At 50.6% G+C, this 8,984-nt stretch overlaps 1 protein-coding gene across 1 annotated transcript; it reads right to left on the bottom strand.

The window, feature by feature from the left end:
• Positions 1-339: 339 nt before the first annotated feature.
• NHP2 (NHP2 ribonucleoprotein) lies at positions 340-5,122 on the bottom strand. The gene is made up of 4 exons (XM_010361869.2): positions 4,806-5,122; positions 4,652-4,721; positions 1,784-1,889; positions 340-715 (listed from the first exon to the last, which is right to left on the bottom strand). Exons 1-4 carry the CDS (start codon positions 4,963-4,965, stop codon positions 590-592), a joined length of 462 nt encoding a protein of 153 aa, XP_010360171.1. The 5' UTR covers positions 4,966-5,122; the 3' UTR covers positions 340-589.
• Positions 5,123-8,984: the final 3,862 nt, after the last annotated feature.

The following is an 8,984-nucleotide window of genomic DNA, read 5'->3' as shown; positions in this document are numbered from 1 at the left end:
ATAAGCTTCACTGTGGCATTTAAGGCTCCTGGGGGAAAGTTAGGAATGGGGGTGTTCCTCATGTGGGGGCTTTAGGCTTCCATGAAGTGGGTCTGGGCCCCCTGCCTTACCTCATAGCCCCCATCTACCCTGGAAGAGGGAGTTGAAAGCGCTGGGGTAGCAGCAGGATCAGTTCTCAGCATGAGCCAAAGCACCTGGCCCCAGGCAGCTGAGCATTAGCACAGAACCCTGAGTCCTTCGGGCTCTCTGGTGAGGAAGACTGCTTCATTCTTCCCGCCCACCAACTCGCTGGCCCAACCAGCAGCTGCTGCTTAAAAAAACACCCACAGACTCACCACATTTTAGTCTTAGCATTTACTTTCCCCACCCCACTTTCTTGGAACAGCCTTGAGTTCTACAGGAAATGGCACTGAGGGACAGAAGACTGGCATTACCTTCATGAAAGGGCTGTTAGAGCTGCCTGGGAAGAAGGTGTGCCTTGGGGAACTGGGAAGATGCAGTCAGTGTGTGTGGGCAGAAGGACAGCCAGTCGTCCCACCGCCAGCCCAGTAGCTCCCAGCGGCAGGTGCCCAGGTGCTCCCGGAGCCCCTCATAGGGGTAGGGGCAGGGACTGCACCTCCTCCAGACACTCGTCGTAGGCCTCCTGGTACTCCTCATGGGGCTTGACCATTATCACACAGGTGGGGCGCTTGGAGCCTGCAGCTGCACCCAGGTCCTACAGAGAGGAAAGAAGTGCTGTTTGCAAAAAAGGCTGTACAACCTGTATGCCAGAAGTCACCAACTGATGACCCACCAGCCTAATCTGTCCCACAACCATGTTCTCTTCGGTCCATGTTCTATTTAAAAGCATCTTGAATTGGTTGCCATCAGTTAAACTCAATCAGACTTTCAAGGCATGGTCTAGCCACACACGGCCTACATTCCCACATGACAGCTATGAAAGGCCTCCAGTCCAACAGGGGCTGTCCCGGTCCCTGCCATCCCTCACTTCCTATGCCTCAGATCTGGCCCCTGCTATGTAAGATCAGGACAGCTACAGGTCCCCCTGAGCCTAAACCCACCTAACAGGACTAACACCGGGTGAAACATCTTAGCTTACAAAGCTTACTCACATACATCTACTCACATCTATCTCTTTTTATTCTCATAGTCCACAGAGAACTGACTTTGGTTCTTCCCCTTAGGCCAAACGGTAAGTTCCTTCAAAACAGGGGCTCTCCCTGCTTTATCCCAACAAGTGATACTGTAGGTACCCAAGATCCACCCCCCAGCCTTTTTTTTTTTTTTTTTCCCAGACAGGGCCTCACTCTATCATGTAGTCTGGAGTGTGGTGGTGTATGATCATGGCTCACTACAGCCTCGAACTCCTGGGCTCAAGTGATCCTCCCGCTTTAGCCTCCCAAGTGGCTAGGACTACAGGCATGTGCCACCACATGCTAATTAAAAAAAATTTTTTTTTGTAGAGATGGAGTCTCACTTTGTTGTGCAGGTTATTCCTGAACTACTGTCCTCAACTGATCCTCCTGTCTTGGCCTCCCAAAGCACTAGGATTACAGGTGCGAGCCACAGCACCTGGGCTAGGATTCCCATTTTATAAGATGGGAACTGAAATGCAAGAGGTAACTCATCTGTAGTCCCAAAACTAAGAAGACATGGAGCCGAGAATCCATCCAGGTCTGTCTTAGCTCCAACACTCCTGGCTCTGTCCTATACTCTTCTGCTATGGCAGACGATCCCAGACACCCCAGTGCTAAGCAAGGTCAGGGGGCCATGTGCTCCTTACCGTCTTTGAGGGGATATAGACATAGGGTAGATTTCGGTCCTCACACATGACTGGGAGATGGCAGTATACCTCAATGGGCAGTGTGTCTCCTGCCAAAACCATGATCCTGAAATGAGAGAAAACAGTCATTTCTGGCTTTGCTCCCTCCTCCTTTCAGTTGTAAGTGCTGCCCTGGGCTGGGTCTTAGGGAGAGAGAAAACTGTGTTTGGTGAGTGCACTCTTCTGGGGTGATCTCTACCTCTTGGTAACATGTAAGTGCCATCAAAGTGAGGTAGTGCTTGGACAGGTGAAGTACAGGATGGGTGCCAAGGTGTATAAGCTCAGCTCTCTTTGGAGAGTCAAAAAAGGTTTCAACTAGGAGGTGATACTTGAACAGCACGCTAAATGATGACTGTGTCAGGCAGCCCATGGAGGGGTTGGGAGTGGGGAGAGCATGAGGTGGGAGAATCAGAATGGCACCAGAGAGACTGGCAGGGGACACCTCCAAGGCCTTGGGTACCAGGCTAAGAAGCATGGGCTCTGTCCCAAGAGTGACAGTGAGGCAATGAAAGCTTGCCAGAGACTCCTCTGCCAGGGTTCCTAGCTGGCCAGGTGTCAAGACTCGGGGGCAAGGGCCTCAGGAGCCTGAAGACACAGAAGGAAAAGTCTCCTCTCCCACGCTGGATAACAGGCAGACACAAGGACAGAGCCCTCAGCTGACAGCGCTCTTCCCCACACCTAGCGCTCCTCTGCCGGCTCCCCGTCTATTAAGCACCTTTAACTGTGAGTGTTCCTCACAGCCTTGTCCTCGGCTGCCATCCCCTTCGCAGTACCTTCTTCCTGGCTGACCAGAGCCACTGCTGTGGGGTCAAGTGCCATCTGCGTGCTGAAAACTCCCAGATTCACCTACCATCTCCAGCCTGGCCCTCTCTCTTCCATGCTCCAAACCCCTATAGTCATCTGCCTATTTGACAGTTCTCCTGGTGGGGGGAGGGGTGGAAGTTATGTGTCTACGGCACCTCAAAAACTTATCCAAAACCAAGCTTGTGATCTTTCTACACAAATCTGGTCCTCCTCCACTGTTCACATCTCAAATTAGGCCCTCTGTCCCTCCAACTGGGCATGCCAGAACCTAGAAGTTGTCAATACCTCCCCATTCTCCACATCTAAAAGTCCTTTCTTTTTTTTTTTTTTTTTTTGAGACAGAGTCTCGCTCTGTCACCCAGGCTGGAGTGCAGTGGTCGGATCTCCGCTCACTGCAAGCTCCGCCTCCCGGGTTCACGCCATTCTCCTGCCTCAGCCTCCTGAGTAGCTGGGACTACAGGCGCCCGCCACCTCGCCCGGCTAGTTTTTTGTATTTTTTAGTAGAGACGGGTTTTCACCGGGTTAGCCAGGATGGTCTCGATCTCCTGACCTCGTGATCCGCCCGTCTCAGCCTCCCAAAGTGCTGGGATTACAGGCTTGAGCCACCGCGCCCGGCCTAAAAGTCCTTTCAAATCTGTCCCCTCTAACTCTGTCTCCACCATCACCTCTCCAGGACTACAGCAGTCTACTACCTGAACTTTCCCAAACCTGCTCGTACTTCTCTAATCCTTTCTTCAACTGCCAGAAAAATCTTAGGGTGTAAAAAATAATAAAAATTATGTCAATTCCTGGCTTTAACTCCCAATAGCTTCCAAAGCACTAAGTATAAAAACTAAATTTACTGTGGCCTACAAGCCTCCTAAGAAGGTAGCACCTCTGCTCCCCAGGCCCTCTCCTGCCCCAAGGCCCCCTTCTTCTGGTAGGATCCTCCCCCCCACCCCCCACCCCAAATTAATCCCTGTGTCTTTTTAAGAGCTCAGCTCAAATGGGACTGCTGAGGCAAACTTGCCCTGAGGTGCCCTCCCCAGCTAGGTTAGACGCCATTGAGCATCAAGTGTGCCCAACATTATTGAGCTCCTGAGCACCCACAGTTTCACTTCTTGGGATAAAGCAAGGAGGCCCTGTTCTGAAGGAGCTTACCATCTGGCCTGAGAGGGTGATACAGGGAAGAAAAACGTAAATAAGTTTCAAACTTTGATAAATGCCATTAAGAAAAGTGGGGTGAAGTAATTCTCATTGCACTCTGCCATTTTCCTTCATGGCTATCACAACGTGTAATTATTTGTGTGTGTGTCATTATCTGATCCATGAATGTCATTGTTTCCCCCACAGCACAGTGCCTGAAAAAGAGTATACTCAATAGTTAAGGCTGCCAGGCGCGGTGGTTCATGCCTGTAATCGCAACGCTTCGGGAGGCCGAGGCAGGAGAATCCCTTGGGCCCAGAAGTTCAAGACCAGCCCGGGCAACATGGGAGACTCCTCTGTCTCTGCAAAACAACAACAATTACCCAGGCATAGCGGCGCAAGCCTGTGGTCCCAGCTACTTGGGAGGATCACTTGAGCCCAAGGGGGACGAGGCTGCGGTGAGCTGTGATCGCACCACTGCACTCCAACCCGGTGAGAGCTAGACCCATCTCAAAAACAAAAACGTTAACGCTCAGCTCCTTAAATACAGAGCTGGAGAAGGGCCATCCCTAGGACTGAGATTCGGGGCTGAGGGGATTAGGGCGGAGGCCCGAGGTAATCTGAGGCAAGGAGCGGAGCCCGGGGAGGAAGGTCCCTGAATTAATGAAGGTGGGTCTACCCTAAGGAACTTGGCTTACACGATTCGCTTCACTTTGGAATTCACTTTGAGCTCGCATACGTGATGTATCGGTATTATACCAAAGGGACTGTACCGACTGCTTGATTGGCTTCTGTATATGGGGCTAGGTCAGAGTCAACCTTTTTACTGTGCACCTACTAAGTAGAGATTTCTCCGTTTACGTTTAGAAATGCAAAATCTAGAGGAAGGCGGGTTCTTACCCTTTTTCTCCTTTGTTGACAAATTTCTGAACCTCTTTCACCCCGCGCCGAATCTGCTTCTGCTTCACGGCTGCAACAACAGAAGAGTCAGTCGGTCGGGGGCCTTGCCCCGCCACCCGCGCCCCCATTCCGGCCACGCCGGCTCCCGCCTCACCTTTCTTGATGCATTTGTAGAGCTTCCGCGTGAGGCGGCGAGAAGCCAGGGGCTGAGCGATGGGGTTCTGGTTGACCAGCAGCTCCTGGTAGGTGCGCTCCCCGGAACACGCCTCTGCCTGAGCCTCGGGCCCGTCGGGATCTGCCTTTATTTTGGTCATCGCAGCGGCCACGAAAACCTAGTCCCAGGGAGGCGAGCCCACGCGGTCCACAGCTTTAGGCATCACTTCCAGGTCATCAGCTGCGCGAGAAGCCGACGTACAGAAGCGGCCAATCAGGAAACGAGGTCTCCGACTCAGCCCAATCGTTGATGCTCAGCTCCGTAACTACGGAGAGCGGAGAGGGGCGGAGTCATGATCCTATAGGCGGGGCCATCCCCCATATATTAGTATTACTAATTTGTAATACTAATTACCTTTGATCCTGATGTGGCAGGCCTGCCATTTTTGTGTTGCTGCAACAGGCCAGTAAGTAGAAACTTAGAAGTGTTCTGGTGGTTGTGGGTGGAAGCACAGGTCAAGAGACGGGACGGAACGGATTAGGGCGGAGCCGAGGGAATGTGAGGCTAGGAGCGCAGCCGTGGGAATCGGGGCCGGAGGGGGCGGGGCCCTGGGTGCTGGAAAGGCTGTCCCCTTTTTTTTCCCTTTTTGACAGAGTTTCGCTCTTGTTGCCCAGGCAGGAGTGCAATGGCGCAATCTCGGCTCACTGCAGCCACCGCCTCCCGGGTTCAAGCGATTCTCCTGCTTCAGCCTCCCGAGTAGCTGAGATTGTAGGCATGCGCCACCATGCCCGGTTAATTTTGTATTTTTAGTAGAGACGGGGGTTTCTCCATGTTGGTCTGGCTGGTCTCGAACTCCTGAGCTCAGGCGATCCGCCCGCCTCGGCCTCCCAAAGTGCTGAGATTACAGGCGTGAGCCACCCCGCCCGGCCTAAGGCTGCCTCCTTTCATGCATAATTTTTCTTACTTTGTTTTCTGACCCCTGGGCCCCGTTGCGCAGGTGTGAAAGATACAGAGCAAGTAATGACCCCATTGACCTGAGTCTGCACCGCTTTTCCCCAGATAGCATGTGGCTCACGCTCATCCCGCAGGGTTCCGTTCCAGTGTTTCTCATGGGAGAGGTTTCCCTGATGATTTTATCTAAAATTGCAATCCCCTCTCTCTCCAAACTAGCACGCCGTCACCACTGTTTTCCCCGCAGTTCTTACCATTGCCTGACGCTACACATGCGGAGGGCCTAGCCGAGAAGCCAGCCGGCTCTGAGGGAAGGACTGCTCCAGCGAAGCCGGGAACAGCGGAGGGAAGCTTTGGGGACTGAGCTCCCTGCAGTGCACGGGGAGAGCTATGAGGAGCCGCCCTTTGCATGGGTCCGTAGAAGGTTAAGACACAGCTGCCAGGGCGTGGGGGGCGGTGGCAGGCCGAGATCTAGTGGATCTTGGTATCTCTGATTAGCCGCTTCCACTATTTTTTGGAACTCTGGATGGATATTAATTAGATAATAGCTGCAAATTCCTAATTTGTACTACTAATTACCTTTGATCCTGATGTGGCAGGCCTGCCATTTTTGTGTTGCTGCAACAGGCCAGTAAGTAGAAACTTAAAAGTGTTCCGGTGGTTGTGGGTGGGAGCACAGGTCAGTTAAACCAACTTAAAAATTGGCCTTTCTCCTGTGTGGTGATTCGTGCCTGTGGTTCCAGCTACCCAGGAGGCCGAGAGGGGGGTCGCTTGAGCCCAGAAGTTAGAGGCTTCAGTGCGCCATGACTGCACCTGTGAATAGCCACTGCACTGCAGTCTGGGCCACTGAGGAAAATCCTGTCTCTAAAACAAAACAAAACAACAACAACAACAACAAAAACCTTTTAACTCTGGAACTAAAGTGCAATCAATTTTATTTGTTTTGCATTAAATAAAAACAAACAGGCCGGGCGTGGTGGCTCACGTCTGTAATCCCAGCACTTTGGGAGGCCAAGACGGGAGGATCACCAGGTCAGGAGATCGAGACCATCCTGGCTAACATAGTGAAACCCCGTCTCTACTGAAAATACTAAAAAATTAGCCAGGAGTGGTGGCGGGCACCTGTAGTTCCAGCTACTTGGGAGGCTGAGGCAGGAGAATGGGGTGAACCCAGGAGGCGGAACTTGCAGTGAGCCAAGATGAGGTCACTGCAGTCCAGCCTGGGAGAAAGAGTGAGACTCCGTCTCAAAACAAAAGAAAACAAAACAAAACAAATAGCTTTTTACGGCCGGGCGCAGTGGCTCACGCCTGTAATCCCGGCACTTTGAGAGGTCGAGGAGAGCGGATCACTTGATGTCAGGAGTTCGAAACCAGCCTAGCCAACATGGTGAAACCTCTCTTTACTAAAAATACAAAAATTAGCTGAGCATGGTGGCATGGGCCTGTAGTCCCACCTACTCGGGAGGCTGAAGTAGGAGAATCACTTGAACCTGGAAGGCGGAGGTTACAGTGGGCTGAGATCACACCACTGCCCTCCAGCCTGGGCGACAGAGAGAGACTCTGCCTCAAAAACAAAACAAAAAATATTTTTAAAAATTCAGTATTTTGACTGGGCACAGTGGCTCATGCCTGTAATCCCAGCACTTCGGGAGGCCGAGGCTGGCAGATCATCTGAGGTCAGGAGTTCGAGACCAGCCTGGCCAACATGGTGAAACCCCCATCTCTATTAAAAAAAAACAAAAAATTAGCTGGGCGTTTTGGTGGGTGCCTGTAATCCCAGCTACTCGGGAGGCTGAGGCAGGTGAATCGCTTGAACCCAGGGGACAGAGGTTGCAGTGAGCCAAGATCATGCCATTGCACTCCAGCCTGAGCAACAAGAGCAAAACTCTGTCTCAAAAAAAAAAATAAAATAGTATTTTATCTTGTTTATTTATTTGCTTATTTGGGAGATGGGATCTCAGTATATTTGCTGCCCAGGCTTGCCTTGAACTCCTGGTCTCAAGCAATCTCTGCCTCAGCTTCCTAAGTAGCTAGGACTATAGGTGCACCTGCACCTACCTTAAAATTTAATTTTTTCTTTTTTTTTCTTTCTTTTTTTTTTTTTTTTTTGAGACAGAGTCTCACTCTGTTGCCCAGGCTGGAGTGCAGTGGCATGATCTCGGTTCACTGCAAGCTCCGCCTCCCAGGTTCACGCCATTCTCCTGCTTCAGCCTCCCAAGTAGCTGGGACTACAGGTGCCTGCCACCAAGTCCGGCTAATTTTTTTGTATTTTTAGTAGAGATGGGGTTTCACCATGTCAGCCAGGATAGTCTCAATCTCCTGACCTTGTGATCCACCCGCCTTGGCCTACCAAAGTGCTGGGATTACAAGCGTGAGCCACTGCACCAGACCTAAAATTTAGTATTTTAATAAGAGAAATCATGATGTAATCTATGCTCACTTTAGAGCTTCCCAAAACTCTTCACAAATAGAAAAACATATCAGTCATCAATCAACATGCTATATAAACAATAAAAAACAATTAGAAAGCAAATAAGGTTTGTATATACAATGTAAAAAAAAATTTGATCCTTGAAAGGTTTTTGTTTTGCAATTTCTTGAGAAAAGATAGCTCCTTCCTGAGCTTTAGGTTACTGTCAGCTTTTGCCTTCCTGCTGACAACTTTGCTGTACTATTCTCCACCCCCATACTCTCCCCACTCTTCTTCCTCTTCTTCTGTCTTGTAATAGTGGTTCTGCCCCTCCCTGGGAATCCTTTCTTGAGTGTCGTGTGGGTCTGTGAGAGCAGCTCTGTGGCCTCCTCCGAGCACACAGTGGCAGGACTCTGCAGGGTGGTTTTCTGTTCTTGTTTCTGAGTGGTGTTTCTGCCTTTTAGGCCAGATGAAAATGTGTCAGGTTCACCAAGGGGAGAAGTACTGCCAGTTGTGTGCATGGGGCACAATGAACTCTGTCCAGCAGAGTGATGGAGAATTTCATTCCTGAGAAACCCAATTCAAACACATTCAAACAAATGGACTCACTTGACTGACCTCACTCAGAGCCTCAGTTGTGGAGTCCCTTCAGCTCTTACATGGAAGGAAAAAGACAGTTAACATTTATGTGGCAAGCATATTACATACAATATCTTATTCAGTGCTCACCAAAAAATACCTCTATGGTAAAGGTAAAGACTTTACCATCCCTTTACCAGGAATATATACCTTTATATTCACAATTTACTGACACACAT

This window comes from Rhinopithecus roxellana, chromosome 3, assembly GCF_007565055.1.
Source record: "Rhinopithecus roxellana isolate Shanxi Qingling chromosome 3, ASM756505v1, whole genome shotgun sequence".
Taxonomy (NCBI): domain Eukaryota; kingdom Metazoa; phylum Chordata; class Mammalia; order Primates; family Cercopithecidae; genus Rhinopithecus; species Rhinopithecus roxellana.
Note: the sequence above shows the minus strand (reverse complement) of the source record. Positions and strands in the feature narration are given on the sequence as shown.

Excerpts from the sequence above, each read along its gene's own strand:
- NHP2 (XM_010361869.2), bottom strand. The coding sequence starts at position 4,965 with ATGACCAAAATAAAGGCAGATCCCGACGGGCCCGAGGCTCAGGCAGAG. Across the intron at positions 4,722-4,805 it reads CTACAAATGCATCAAGAAAG|CCGTGAAGCAGAAGCAGATT; the intron begins GTGAGGCGGGAG and ends CTGTTGTTGCAG. Across the intron at positions 1,890-4,651 it reads GTCAACAAAGGAGAAAAAGG|GATCATGGTTTTGGCAGGAG; the intron begins GTAAGAACCCGC and ends CTCTCATTTCAG.